The following is a 16,471-nucleotide window of genomic DNA, read 5'->3' as shown; positions in this document are numbered from 1 at the left end:
TTTAGTATATTAATTTATTTTATATTTCAGATTATATTTATGTATCAAGATTTTAATACTACCTAATTATTTTTTAATAAAATTATTAAAAAAAAATTATTTTAATAAAAATTTATTTTGTTGTTTGTGCATAACTCGTATTCTATTTATCGTTGTCGGTCTCGATTGTAGCCCCTCGGTCTCAGTGTATATTCGTGACCTTGTTATATAAATAACTAATATAGAGAATTTGACTATATAGCTTGCTTTGTTGTAACACATTAATAAACATTTATTTAAAAAAAAAATCGAAAAAATAATATAAACAATTTAGTTTCAGGAATTAGCCTTAAACGCCCGAAAACAACCAAAAATAGAACGAGTTTCAAAACGCATCGTTACAACGATTATAAAATGAAGATAAAATGTCCGATTTGTCGATTTTTCATAACCACCAGATTACGGGACATGAAACATCACATGCGTATTAAACACAACATTAATTTTTAGTTGTTATAAATGAATAAATATTTTTGAGTTTTAAATAATTTTTTTTTTATTTTTTATTTAATCTTGTGGTTTTTCCTATAGTTGAGTGTAAAAATGATTATTTTAATGCAAAGTTAAGTTTATAATTTACTAAAAATTTCTTCTTTTCCAGCTCTTTACATCCATAATTGTGATTTATGCGGAAAAAGTTATGTACATATTCAATCGTTAAAAAGGCATAAAAAATATGAGTGTGGAAAAACCCCATCATTTTTTTGTTCATACCCGGGCTGCGGTTACAGTTCAAAACGAAGAGATAATCTTAATCTTCACATGGATAGACATGAAAAGCAATGGAAACATGTAATTTAGGATTACCTTAAGATTTTCTTATTAATTTCTTTTTGGAAAGGAAATAAATTTTAAATCTCCAAGAATTTGTTTATTTTTTTATTCTAAAATTTGGTGTGTACTTAGATGTGTTTGTGACACAAAAATTTAAATCGGATAATCAATAATTAATTTATTTATTTTTGCAGACATCACATCGTCGATATTCGCTTGTCCAACTTGCAACAAGTGCTATCGAAACAAAGGCAGCTTAACGCGTCATACCAAGACCGACTGCGGTGTCGCCAAACTACATAGTTGCTCTATTTGCCAAAGAAAATTTTCGCGGGCCGATAGTATGCAACGACACATCCTTTTAAAACATCACAATTACAAATAATTTAACGTTAAAAAATTAAAATAAAATTTTTTATAAATTTCAAATCTTAATTTAATTTTATTAATTTAATTAGTTAAATTAATTTCTTTCTACACGATTTTTTTTGATTTATGCGATTTTTGTGAATGACACCGACTATTTCATTTCAGGGGTTCCTTGTCCTAGATGTCAGAAAGTTTACAAGGATCATCGAAGTTTAAGATCACACCAAAACAGTGATTGCGGAAAGAAGAAGAAACGGTGTCGAATTTGTCGCGTTTTCTCAACAAGTAGACCGTACAACATGAAAGTACACATGCGTCTAAAACATAACATTATCGACATACCCAAATAATTAATATTCGAGAGGAGTATTGATGTGGTGTTTATTTAAAAACGATTTTACAAGGAACACGAAAAACAATTACCTCTAATGAAATTAATAAAACGTTGAAACTAAAGACAGTGATCTTTTAAATTTTTTTTTGCTCAATTCTTTTAATGTTTTTGTTTCTTTAATGTTAAGTAATTTTTATGTAGGGTGTTTCAAAAGTGATGTACCAGACAAAAGAAAATAATTTGTGACAAACAATTATTAGATGGCAAAAACGTGTAATGCAAAAAAGTTCCTTATTAACTCATAAAACATCTCTAATAATTGATTGGACCTCATTGGGTATTGTTATCAACTTATACGCAGCAAGTATCAAATTTGAATATTTTTGTATATAAATAAGTTATAAACGATTTTTATCCATTAAGCATGGTTGCCAACCAACACATAGATATGCCGAATAGATACCTATTTCCCAAGTTTTTTTGGCTACTTTTGCTCATTGCAATGTCAAAAAGCATTAAAGATGTTCTAATTTGTATTTACCGGATACAAATTAAGTTAATGGATTATTGTAGCTATGCAATAACTTGCCTCGCCGCTACATTATACATTCAGATACGCAATTTAGATCAGGTCATTGCCGAAAAATGGTAAGTTAAGCCAGAAGTTTTTGCCATAAATGCCAAAAAAGACTACCTTGTCATAACAACAACATCGTTTAACCTCGTCAAACAATTGATCAAAAAAGACGTTCCACAAAAGTGGCACCAGAATAAATTCCTGTGAGACACCTCTTCTAATTCGATACCTATAATCGCACGATGTTTCGAAGAGGCACTTTTTTCCTGCCTCATCTGTACTTTTGCAGACGTTTGACCTTTCCCAGCACATCTTCGATTGCTTCTATTCCAGCCATGGAACATTCCTCGTGATCTTATATTTCTTTTCGTCGTAAACCACGCATCTGTCTCATATATAACTCTTAATAACATTAATTAGTTACATTGTTATGCAACTTTTCTGTTTTTTTATCTATCCTTATTACCTCCTCAATAACGGAACCTTGTGGACTTTCCCTTTACGAAGCCGTACGGTGCCCTGAGGGGAACCTATCCCAACCCAAGCCAACCAAACTCAACCCAACCTTAACAAGTACCCTTCTTTCTTTTAGGCCTTGCTTGACTCTTCTATATCACATCCAAATCCCACTCATCCCTTTCCTTGTCTTTTCTTACGGTGGTAAAAAGTTCTGTCATTATCTTCCACCACGTTTTGCTATCCAAAATCAATTCCACCGAATTTCGTTGTTGATAATCACTCCACAAGGAGTGTGGGCTATCTATTTTTTTCAACTGGCTGGTAAATAAAGTATGCTTTAGATATCTCTTTCTCCACAAAATCAACAATTCTATTAACCCTTCCAAGATCTGGCAAGTAACTGATGAACACATTATGATCTTTCAGAGTTTGAGACAGATAGAAGTCCGTTTTGCATAACTTTCTGCTTTCTCATCTGTTCCATAACTTAGAAGATAAGATTTCTCTCGTACACAAGACTCCTGGCTTTCACTAAATTGAATAGAGACAATTAACCATGGATATTATATGATAAATAGATGCAATTACACGTTAAATGGTAACGATCCCAGACCATTTAACCATCCCAGTCGCTAATCTTCTCTCATTTTCCCTCTTCAAACAAATGATCAAAAAAAACGTTCCACAAAAGTGGCACCAGAATAAATTAATGTGAGACACCTCTCTTAATTCGAAACCTATGAATCGCACGATGTTCGAAATTCTCATTTTTTATGTCAACCGTAATGAAGAGGCACTTTTTCCTGCCTCATCTGTACTTTTGCAGACGTTTGGCCACATCCTCGATTGAATAGACGCTATTCAATTTGCCTAAGTAAATTCGTATTGGAAATTTGTCATTCCTTTTTTATTTTGCAGCTCTTCCTCGATTCTGTTCTTAAATTTGCTGTAGATATTTAGGAAACATAGAGATCGCTATTTATTTTTCTATTAACACAAGTCAACCGTTTTTCCGGATGCTTGGGAATGCGCTGTTTTTTATGAAATCGTTTTTGCCACCTCTACACTGATCATGTCTTTAATTATCTATGTCGTGACCTTATCTGGCCTTGAAGCTTTTCCTCTTTAACTTTCTTAATCACGTTATTTCACCAATACACGTTACCCCGACTTGGTCTTCCTATTTTCTCTCTTCCATTATTCTAGGCCAGGGAGGTCTGGCGTAGATCCTTTGTGAAGAGAATGTCTTTTCTTCCCTCTCTGATGTCTGTCATTATGCATCCCATATTACTATTCATGCTGCAACCCTCTTTGTCTCATCTATTGCACTCGAAGAAAGTGTGATCCATGTCATCCCTCTCTCCGCAGTACACACATTTCTCGGCATTTACTCTTTTATACTTATCAAATATGCTCTAAAACATTCATGCCCTCCAACAAACTCGGAACTTTTTGGTCCAACACGCCATTTCCTGATTTGTTATTCTCTTCTTCAATCTTTCCTTATTCTTCTTGTGTTATAAAGATTTATGGATGGCATGTCTCCTAGCAACTGTAGCGCCTTGTTTGACGTTGTTCTATAGACCCTTGTGATTCAGATCAACCCGCCGCTTTGTACTCTTGTCAGCTTAACCACGTGTTTATTAATATTAAAGCCTCTCTCCATATTCCTTTTTCCACAGCCTGATTCATATGTTAATCTCATTAGCCTTTGCAGCGATCTTATAGTCTAGTCTGTTTTGTCTGTTAGATATTTAATGTGGTCAACCTCAAGATATTTAAAGGATTACTTGATTATTATTTATAACCCACAATTTTTCATATTTCTACTTTTCATCATAATGGCTTAAGTCCTTTCATGTCCTATTTCCAACCCTATTTCTTCCATCATATCAGTGATGGGTTTCAAGGTGCGCTCTGTAAATTTTCTCAGCTCTCCTTCTTATTCCTAGCTCTCTTAATTATGATTAAATCTTCTGCGTTATGTGATCATAAGACGATAAGATCATAAGATGATCACATGACGCTTAAAATATATGTTCCAAAGCAGCGGCTCCAGCACCGAGCCTTGTAGAACATTCCTCGTGATCTTATATTTCTTTTCGTCATTAATAATATTAATCAGTTACGTTGTTATGCAACTTTTGTGGTTCTTTAGATGTGCTTATTACCGCCTCTAACGTGTATTGTGGACTTTCCCTTTACGGAGTAGTAGAGTGCCTTGAGGCGAATCTACCCCAACTCAAACCAACCAAACTCAACCCAACCTTGACAAGTGAACTTCTTTTTTCCAAGGCTGACTTGACTCTTCCATATTACATCTATCTTTATTTACATTTTGACGTGAATGGGGTTTCTGCAAATCCCATTCATCCCTTTCCTTGTCTTTTCTTACAGTGATAAAGAGTTCTGTCATTATCTTCCATCACCTTTCGCTATCCAAAATCAATTCCACCATCTTTTTCACCGGCCTGGCAAATAAAGTATTCTTCGTGATATTTCTTTTTCCATAAAATCATTAATTGTCTGTTAATCTAGCAAGCAACTGCTGAAGTTTGTCAGCGTTTGAGATAGCTAGAAATCGGTTGTTCATAACTTTCTGCCTTGTTCAGATATTCGGAATCATCGCTGTAAATCATCTCTCAATCATCTCCTTTGCCACCTTTTTATGGCTAGACTTCTAAGTTCCAAAACTTAGAAGATAAAATTTCTCTCATACTCAAGACCCCTTTGGCTTCCACTAAATTGAATGGAGACAATCAACTGTGGATACAGTATGATAAACAGAAGCAACTTTCCATTAACTGGTCTAAGCAATACCATACAAAATGATTTTTTACACGTTAATGCAACATAAAAAACTACAAGTATGGCCATTTTAATATGTAATAAGCTTTTTCTTAAAAACTCTCCACTTTACCCTCACCTATGGCATAATTTTTCTAAATATGTTTACCATGACAGTATACGCCAATAAATATGTACACTTTCTATAATATCACCGTGAATGGATAAAACCAAATTGTTCAACCTAGTTCTATCTTGGAGGTGAACCGTTTCTATCTTATCTTCTGCAATGTTCCAATCATTGCTCGCTGCTATCCGCCTTCACTCTTCACCATTATTACCAGATCATCCGCATCTACAATGAGCTGATCTTCTCTTCTACTCTTATCCTCACCTCGTTGCGAAATAATTTTACATCTTTTAAAAGTAAATTATCTGTAATGCACCATGTGTGTAGTTAGATATCAGTTAAACGTTTATTCAATTCATAGATAAAAATAAGTTTCAACTCATATATTAAGTTTTTAAAATTAGCTGTGATAAGTTGATAAACTTTTGTGACACCCTGTATCTCCCATTTAATTTTAAAAAGCTTTTTTTATTATCGCTTTATTGCCTTTCACTTTAATTATTATTTTATACTAATTAAGTTCTTTAATAATTTTAAATGTACTTTACACAAAATTGTTTCAATTTTTTAAAATTTTTGTGTTGTATAATAAATTGTTACAAAATCAATTTTGCATATAATTAACACATTGAATCATCAAATTAGGTATTTATTTGAAATATTTGCGAGTATTGTTACTAATTTTATGATTTTTTCAGGAGTTGTATGCCGGAAATGTGGAAAAGTGTATAAAAATAATAACAGTTTAAAAGCGCACCGATTTAACGACTGTGGAAAAATTAAAGTGAAATGTCCAATTTGTAATAAATTTAGGAGTAGCAGACCGTTTGAACTTAAAACCCATTTGATGTTAAAGCATAATGTTATTAATTAAGATTTTGACGAATAAATAAAATTTTTTCGTGAATTTAATTTTATTTAATGATTCAATTAAATTTAGTTGAGATTTCTAATTTTAATTTTTTAGGTGCAAAATACATCTGTAATTTATGCCAGAAAATGTTTACCACCGCAAGTAATTTAACGAGACATCGAAAAGTTAAACACTCCGAAACGAAATGTTTACACCAATGTTTAATTTGCCAAAAAGTTTTTTCAAGAAGTGATGCTTTGCAAAGACATTCCCATGATATTCACGGACTTTGTTAATTATTTAACATTTTTATTTAATTTGAAATTTTTTATTATAATATAAATAAAAGAAATAAACATTTTTTAAAAGTTTTGTGATAAATCTTGTAGAATAACAAATTTTTGTAGCCAACATTTCTTTTGTGTCGTTAATTTCTTTGTACCATTCTAGATATTACTTGTTTTGTTTAGTTCTTTTGTGTTAACTTTTTATTTATTTCTTTGAATTTTGTTAAAAAAAATATATTAGGCATGATGTATTATTTTTTTTTAAATATTATTTAAATGTATTTTGTAGGAAATTCAAGACAACATCGTTGCCCAAGATGCAAAGTGAGATTTTATAAAACCAAGAAAACGCTTTACAATCATTTAAGGGTTGAATGTGGTAAAGAAAAGAGTTTTGCCTGCTGGTATTGCCCGTTAAAATGTTATTACAAAAGAGATTTGTTACTACATGTCAGAGCCAGACACGGAAATTATTTATAAAAAGAATTTCATTTTTATAATAATGTTTTGAAATAAAATTTTTCTCTAATTTTTTTTTCTTTTTTTGATTTTATCGATATCCATTTAAGGAAAAGTAGTTAGTGCTGAATATTATTTGATTTATTTCACACAATTTTTTATTCTAACTTAAAATTTATTTCAGATCCTGATGAATGTTATCACAACTGCTTACAATGCGCCAGAAAGTATAAAAATAAAGCTTCGTTATACAGACATTTAAAATACGAATGTAATAAAGTTCCAGCGTTCGTTTGTACTATTTGTACCAAGACGTTTAAACAAAAAGGAAATTTGAAGCAACACATTATCAGCGTGCATAAAGTACTATAACTATGTCATTATTAATGTATTAGTATCTACACGGAGGGAAATTATTCTTAAAAACAAGTATAAGATACTCTTAAAACAAGAATATTTTGTTGTTTTAAAAATAGAAATATTATCCAATGAAGTATATCATATTCTTAGCATCGGAGAATATCAATTTTTTGTATCAAAAAATTCATTCTTACATCAATAACTTATAATACTCAAATGAAGAATTATACAAGATTGTTGTTACATGAATAAGATTTTCTAAAAAGAAAGATACGTCATTCTTGACTTAAGAAATCTATTTTCGATTAGAAAATGGGATTTTTGACGCATCACTAAGAATTCGTTTTCTTGAGAATCAATGATATTTGTATACTTGCTTTGAGACAAAATGATCTTCTTGTGAATATACAAGAATATGATAAGCTTGAGTCAAGAGTAATAATCATCGTTCAAGAATATATTTCTCTCAGTGTATGTATGTTAGGTTTTCAGGTCAGATTATCAGGTTTTCAAGATAATTATTTAAAGTAATTTTTTATGATAATGTAAGTTTTTTAACTTTTAGAGTAACTAATCCATCTTAAAAATCAAAAGGAAACACTTTTCTTCCTGTATATTTCCTCACTTCCATTCTAGTATTTTCAAAAAAAAAAAACTGTTATTAATAGCTGTGGTAACTCATAACAAGTTTCCTCTGCCCAAGAATGCTGACTTTATAAGCTCGCTTGGTACTTCATCAATGATACAATAAAAATTGGCTGATGTCAAATAAATGCCAACGAATCGCAGCATCTTCTGCAACAAGAGCACCAAGGTGATCACCATTAAGATGCAATCTCTTTGAAGTACATACTTCATGTTCATAATCATCGTAGTATGCGTACTGTTCTTATCAGTTCATTCTAAATCAACCCATTAATCATCACCGAGTCTAATCCATCATTCGTAGTTGCCAACTTAACCAACCTGAAATCTTGGTATTATAATATTATTAATTTTCAACGTCAAACAATTTTTTAACTCAAAAACTAAACATGATGGAAAGAAGTGTTTACTACACAAAAACTGTTATTGCCTCTAAGTACTCACCAAAAACACTATTTCAAAGAGCTAACTATATGGCGTTTCGGCGCTCTGATGTACAAATAAATCTGTTAATTGAGATCTCTCCTCTATCTCCTGTTTATAGCGTTTCCTGTCTTTACTTCCGCTTGTAGTTTTTCTCGAACCTGGTACAATGAAAGGTCTGATACACTCCACTCAAACCAACACACACCTGACTCCAGTGTTTTTACTTCTTTCATATAGCCCCCTAAGGAACCATACTCTGTGATCGCTGGATTCACGTAATTATCTATAGATGGTACTTTTTTTTGCCACACCGATGCATCTTTAATCAATACGCTGGCCCAACCCATACGTCTCTGCAATCTGTCCTGCCATTTCTTCATCAACTCTTATTTTTAACTGTGTTGCCTTTAGTCTTTCAATTTTATTGTTGGAAGAATATGGTTGTTTCCCTTTACAAGGAGCTCCAACTGGTATGCATATATTATTGCGATCGCATACTTTCTCTGAATAGTACAAAGCACGTTCACTTAGTTTTTATACTTTAATGCATTCTCGTACATTATTAATTATATTATCGTACATGTTAGTACTTGTCTTATTCGATTGATCACCGATTCTAGATATCAGCCTGGACATGATGCTCTGCGTTTTGGCCATCTTCTCGTAGAAAATGTCTCAATATGCGTCTTCATCTTTAGATCATTGTGTTGAGTTACCCTCAGATACTTGACTACTTTGATGGCAACCTCGTTAATAAGAGAGTAGCCATTTGGTTTACAATATCAAAAAAAATAATGTCTTCCGCTACAATTTATGCATTCTTGGAGTCGTGCCTGAAAGTTTTGCATAACTCTGCAAGAAAGAAGTCGCACGCGGTTAGGTCGGGAGACCGAGGGGGCCAACTGATATCACCGCTTCAAAGCATTTACAGCATTAATTGAAATTCTTGCAGTGTGACTTGTTGCCCCGTCTTGTTGAAAAATTCACTGGAAAGCCTTCAAGTTGTGGTGTGAGAAAATTCTGAATCATTGCAACGTGTCGTACAGAATTAACTGTAACGGTATTTTCAGCATCATTCTCAAAAAAATATGGACCGATGATTCCATTTGACGAAATCTCACCATTTTGAAAATAGGCTTTAACTGCGTAACCACGATGCTCACCTTGGCAAGTCGGCTACTTTCTTCCCCATCACTTCTCGGCGCGCTGTAAACCCTACCTCAAATCTTTCCTTTTCACTGCCGGACCCTGTATATGCAATTTCTTCTTTTTATACTTTAATGTATTTTCCTACGCATGAAGCATCATAAAGAACCACGATGCTGATCGTACATGTCAGTACTTTTCTTTTCTTATTCGATTAGTCACCGATTCTGGGTATCAGCCTGGACATGATGCTCTGCGTTTTGGCGGTCTTCTCGTAGATGGGCTCAATATGCATCTTAATCTTTAGATCATTGTATTGAGTTACTCTCAGATACTTAACTACTTTGATAGCAACCTCGTTAAACTTCCTTCTTCCCTTCAGAATTATCAGTCTTGGATTCTTCCAAATTTAGCCCCATATCTGTTAAGCACCCTGCCATTATTTTGATGGAGTACTCAATTCTTTCTATTTCTATATGCATTTTTTTTATACTTTAATGTATGCTCCTACGCATGAAGCATCATCAAGAACCACGATGTTGATCGTACATGTCAGTGGTTTTCTTTTCTTATTCGATTGGTCACCGATTCTTGGTATCACCCTGTACATGATGCTCTGCATTTTGGCCGTCTTCTCGTAGATGGTCTCAATATGCATCTTAATCTTTAGATCATTGTATTGAGTTACTCTCAGATACTTAACTACTTTGATAGCAACCTCGTTAAACTTCCTTCTTCCCTTCAGAATTATCAGTCTTGGATTCTTCCAAATTTAGCCCCATATCTGTTAAGCACCCTGCCATTATTTTGATGGAGTACTCAATTCTTTCTATTTCTATATGCATTTTTTTATACTTTAATGTATTCTCCTACGCATGAAGCATCATAAAGAACCACGATGCTAATCGTACATGTCAGTAGTTTTCTTTTCTTATTCGATTGGTCACCTATTCTTGATATCAGCCTGGACATGATGCTCTGCATTTTGGCCGTCTTTTCGCAGGTGGTCTCAAATGCGTCTCCATCTTTAGATCATTGTGTTGAGTTGCTCTCAGATACTTGACTACTTTGATGGCAACCTCGTTAAACGTCCTTCTTCCCTTCAGAATTATCATTCTTGAATTCTTTCATCTTTAACCCCATATCTATTAAGCACCCTGGCATTATTTTGATGGAGTACTCGATTCTTTCTATTTCTATATGCAATTTCTTCTTTTTATACTTTAATGTATTCTCCTACACAGGAGGCATCATAAAGAACCATGATGCTGATCGTACATGTCAGTACTTTTCTTTTCTTATTCGATTGGTCACCGATTCTAGGTATCAGCCTGTACATGACGCTCTGCGTTTTGGCCATCTTCTCGTAGATGGTCTCAATATGCGTCTTCATCTTTAGATCATTGTGTTAAGTTACCCTCAGATACTTGACTACTTTGATGGCAACCTCGTGAAACTTCCTTCTTCCCTTCTGAATTATCAGTTTAGTCTTGGATTCTTCCATCTTTAGCGCCATATCTGTTAAGCACCCTGCCATTCTTTTGATAAAGTATGTACTCAGTTCTTTCTATTTCTATATACAATTTCTTTTCTGTGGTAGCCTGCAACTTACTCTTTTGTCCCTTTAGAAACAAAGTAGTTCTCTTCGATAGGTAGATACATAGCTTATTGTAGGTGTTGTGACTTCTATGTATTGTAGAGCCTTCTTAACATATCCCCAGGGTACTCAGTTAAAGGCGATGTCTATTAAATCATCACGCTAAAACCTATGTGTGAGTGATCTTCTTTTGCTCACCATGTCGGTTACCTACTATCTCGGTTTCTTAATATCTCTTCTTAGTTTTTGCATTCTTTTATTTTTTAGTTCTTGGTCAAGAACTATATTAGTTCCTTATTATTGAATGTCTGCTTCTAGTAGCTTGTGAGCGCAGCACTTCTTGTTGCAGTCGACCTGAGGAGTCCTCCGGATTACTTTGGGCACCTCTCTTTATATCTTCTCTCTCCCATTCTTCTTCTCGGTGACCATCTTGAATTGCCTTTTTATAGTCTTTTTGTGATCTTTCTCATTCTTCTGTTGTTCCTGCTGTTTTTCTGCATATCCCTCTGTCTCCATCTCCTAATTCACAATTAGTACTTCTTGAACCATCAGTTAACTAACTACCACGTTCATAAATCATTATTATAACATTTTAAGTCACATCTTTTGAAAGTGATAAACTTACATTTTATAACAAAATTACTAAATACACTTAAATCATTTAAAATTAAATTATATATTAAAGTGATATGATCCTTAAAAATTTTCGATCTCAATTATACAACCATTCTGTAATGATAATTAATAAAATTATTTCATATTTACGTGTTTTTTTATGCCATCGTTTCCTTAGAATTTATTTATTGTAGATGTTGAGTGTTTTAATCAAGTTTGCGTGCCTAACCTATAAATAAATTGATTAATAAAAATTTTTTTTAGATCTCGAAAATATAAGATTCTACTGTGACCGGTGCGTTCGCAGTTATAAGCACAGAAAACATTTACAAAGACACATGAAGGTCGAGTGTGGAAAAGAACCCAAAGAAATTTGTCCAGAATGTTCCAGATTATTCTATTACAAATCGTCTTTAAAAACTCACATGAAAATAATTCATGCTTGCTTTTAATAAACGATAAAAATTTAAATCGAATTTTATTTTAATTTTCACATTTTTTTACCATAAATATAATGAATTAAAAAAACACTAATCGAATTTATTTTCAGGTTATTTAACAACAAAATACATTTGCAATGTATGCAATAAGGAATACAAACACAAAAAAGGATTAGAACACCATCAAATGAAGGTGTGCTTATTCAGGAATTGTGATGTACAGGAATTTCAATGTAACTTTTGTCCGTTTAAAACGTTATCGAGACAAATTCACGAAGATCACCTTTATTCTTCTCATTTAACACGGTTAGATTGAACAATTAATATTTGTGTTTATATTGCAGTTATTCATTTTTAGAACTTTTGATTGCCCGCATTGTGCGTTTAAATGTAACTCGAAAAGTGAGATGCAAAAACATATATTTGGATATCATTTACAACAAAGGTGAGAATTAATTAATTAATTAAATTTTTAATTAAGTAATATTTTATTTGCTGCAAAATTTATATCAAACTGAGCTGTTTCGTACATACAGTAACACTTTCTCCTAAATCTCTTTGTAACGTAGTAAACGTGGTATCAAGGCCATAAAATCTAACAATATACAGTGTGTTAATTAATTATCGTACCCGACGTCATCATTGCAAGTATGCAACCAATATCACAGTATTCGTATTGCAATACGCAAATCGCGTTATTGGTTGCACACTTGCAATGATGACGTCGGGTACGATAATTAATTAACACATTGTATTTAAATATTTGTTTTCTTCAATCTCCCAAAATGCAAAATCTAATTGAATTCAGGTTTATAGTCATAATATATCAGTTTGAGTGCCTAGCCCACAAGCGATGTTGTGTTATATCGTTCATTTGACGTCTTGGAAAGTGAACCAAACGTATAACACTTGAATGAGAAATCGTTAATTCTCACTTTGCCAAGATCGCTTGCTGGATATGTGATTATGTCAACATAAAGCTACAATATAGCGCGATATCGGCGAAGTGAGTAAATTAGTATTCATCATTCACATCACATGAATGATATCATCTAATAGCGCCGAAGTCGCTTTCTGGTGAGGCTAAAAAGCCCATAGTTTAGACTAGCTTTATTAGATGGTATCGTTCATTTGATGTGTTGGAAAATGAATCAAGCGTACAACACTTGAATGAGAAATTAAGGAGGTCTCAGTTGATGGGGGTCGGACTCGTTCCCTTCCGCTGATGTGGAAATTAAGTTATAATGGAACGTTGGATCAGTGAACACCGTGTCTTTGTTCTTAAGACGTTCTTCAGAAATAACGATTTTGTGGGCCGATTTCATCTCAAAACACTTCTCACTATTTCGTCACTTTAGCTGTTTATCATGTTCAGGTTGTAGGAATGTTCGATAGAACTGTTCGGCTTATTCTTCACGAGGACTTGAATTTTCACATGTACAAAGTTGCTGTAATTCAAGAATTACGTCAAAATTTTACAGGAAGATTAACTTTTGCAGAAATAATGTTAGAGGTGATGAATGAAAATCCTGAAATGGTTATGTTGGCATCAGAATATGTTTAGTTCTCATCGGGCGAAGTGATTCTTCACAATAAGTTTAGCCGAGTTTGCTTGCTGCCAAGAAGCTATGGTACATACCTACTAATCGATTTTTGCTTGGATATCGTATAATTTCTACGGCCTCGGCCGCATGCGACCTCAGCTTAATCAGACCAGTTCGTTAATTTTTCGTTACAAGATTAGCTGAGGTCGCGATACCAACCTCGGCTTAATTGAACGAAATTATAGTGTCTCCATACAAGTTTAGCGAAGGTCCCTTGCAGCCAAGACGTTATAATATTATAAGTACATGCTGAATTCTGAAGCTTTTATATAATAGTAAGCTCTTATTAAATCAGCAAATATAACTCCGATTTTTTTAATACTCTGCTAATTTTCATATTTTTGAAAAATTCTCCACGTTGATGCATCTGCGAGCATTCTGTTAATGGTATAATTTGCTACAACTTTTGGGGTAAAAGTTTTTCTGTATCATACTCCGGATACCGATTTTTTTTAACACTCTTCTAATTTTCATATTTTTGAAAAATTCTCCACATTGATGCAACTGGGAGCAAAAATGTTACCGATCATTGTGTTAATGGTACAATTTGCTACAACTTTTGTAGTAAAAGTTTTTTTGTATCATGCTCCGGATGCCGATTTTTTTTAACACTCTTCTAATTTTCATATTTTTGAAAAATTCTCCACATTGATGCATCTGGGAGCAAAAATGTTACCGATCATTGTGTTAATGGTACAATTTGCTACAACTTTTGTAGTAAAAGTTTTTCTGTATCATGCTCCGGATACCGATTTTTTTTGAACACTCTTCTAATTTTCATATTTTTGAAAAATTCTCCATATTGATGCATCTGGGAGCAAAAATGTTACAGACCATTGTGTTAAGGGTACAATTTGCTACAACTTTTGTACTAAAAGTTTTTCTGTATCATGCTCCGGAAACCGATTTTTTTAAACACTCTTCTAATTTTCATATTTTTGCAAAATTCTCCACATTGATGCATCTGGGAGCATACACCTGGGAGACTGTTTATAACTCATGCCTTGATAGCTAGATAAGTATTGGAATGCTTTATTTTCAAATACGATGGTTTCGTTACATTATTAGAAAATACTTGGTTACATAACCAAGCACATTGATAATTGGCGATTGTATGGCGAAGGTATAAAACAAAACTTTTTTTCGCCGCGGAAATCTCAACGATATGGAATGTGAGCATTGAAAAACTTGGGGATTCACTGTTTATTGAATCAATCACCATTAAATCGGCCACTTAGATAGATGCTCCCTTGATATTTTCTATCACTTAGGTTGAGAAACACTATTGTGCAATGAGGTTAGTAACTCGATTATTAATGACGATGTGGTTTATCAATCCCACCCAAAGTGGGGAATGGATCATTGATTCCGTCAAGATTCGTTGACGATTAATGAGCTAGAGATTCTCGGAAATGTTCGAAAGAAGACCAGAGATCGCAGAGAGCACTTAAGTATTCCCTAATAGTATACTATTCGTGTTAGAAGATCACGTTCAAATTATTCGGGGACTCGAAGTACAGTGTCGTCTGCCGAACTTGTGAATTCTTGATATGTAGAGCAGTTATCTTTGTCAATCATTTGCATCTTGTTTTATACGTTCCATTCCACTCTTAGGATTATTTTTATATTGGTGAGCAAGGTAGTTTGTTTGGATTCTCCTTGCAAAATTTTATAATGCCGACTAATTCATATAACTCGCAATATATGAATGCAGCAAGCATAGTTACGAAACAACTATGTGCCTGCACTGTCCCACATAAAGTGTAACATAGCTTAATAGTACAGGCATTGGATAGTTTAGGTCCTTATGATAATTGTATATGGTTGTGTCCATTTTCACCATGTAATGATAAGTATTAAAAGAGTCACGTTGATAATTATTTATTTTTTTGTCTAAACCCTTCCTCAGTAGATAGAGCCATACAAACGTACAATCTTTTTTAGGTGCAATAAATTAAACAGAATACACTAAACACTAAACTAAATGAATTACATTAATAAAAGATAACTTACGTCAGGTTAAAATCGTAAAACAATCATTGAAAAACGATATAAACTATAACAAACACTCAGCGACAACCACATTATAGTATTGGCGGTAAAAATTGTTGTAATTGAGGTTAGGAATGTTCACCAAGTGGGTAAAGTAGAATCCTACGTGCAATTAGATCGACAATTGATCCGACTTAAAACTAAATTCAATTATGTAATGTAAATTATAAAAAACAATAAACGGTTATTCTCTCCAATTCTCTTAGGAAATCAACATATAGCAAATCAATCAATATAATAGTTATGGCAACTTAACAAAACTAGTTTTTGTGGGGACATTTGGGGCATGGAGTGGAAGTGGTGCAAAATTGAGTCGCCTCCAAGCTCAATTTTCTCGTCCACTTGCACATTTAAATAAAAACTATTCAAAAAACTTTTTGTGTTCCCACAAAAACTAGTTTTAATAATTGAATTTAGTTTTAAGTCGGATCAATTACAGGTAGTATTCTACTTTACCCACTTGGTGAACATTCCTAACCTCAATTACAACAATTTTTACCGCCCATACTACAATGTGG

General features: G+C 33.2%; 1 protein-coding gene across 25 annotated transcripts in view; it reads left to right on the top strand.

Moving 5' to 3' along the window:
- The window catches only part of LOC111415678 (longitudinals lacking protein, isoforms H/M/V), a 289,549-nt gene that overhangs the window by 139,000 nt on the left and 134,078 nt on the right, over window positions 1-16,471 (top strand). The window contains exons 5-6 of one of the 25 annotated variants that reach the window (XM_023047439.2): window positions 12,408-12,603; window positions 12,656-12,742. The exons of 20 other annotated variants lie outside the window; for them this stretch is intronic. In XM_023047439.2, coding sequence (XP_022903207.1) covers window positions 12,408-12,603; window positions 12,656-12,742 — 283 coding nt within the window. Of the gene's footprint in view, window positions 1-1,347; window positions 6,078-6,898; window positions 7,140-7,252; window positions 12,005-12,121; window positions 12,329-12,407; window positions 12,604-12,655; window positions 12,743-16,471 lie in introns of those variants that run through there. 4 more of the 25 variants (XM_023047482.2, XM_023047481.2, XM_023047477.2 and 1 more) reach the window with 4 other exon arrangements.

The sequence above is a fragment of the Onthophagus taurus genome, chromosome 1 (assembly GCF_036711975.1).
Source record: "Onthophagus taurus isolate NC chromosome 1, IU_Otau_3.0, whole genome shotgun sequence".
Classification (NCBI taxonomy): domain Eukaryota; kingdom Metazoa; phylum Arthropoda; class Insecta; order Coleoptera; family Scarabaeidae; genus Onthophagus; species Onthophagus taurus.
The sequence above is the reverse complement of the archived record's forward strand: the minus strand, read 5'-3'. Positions and strand labels throughout refer to the sequence as shown.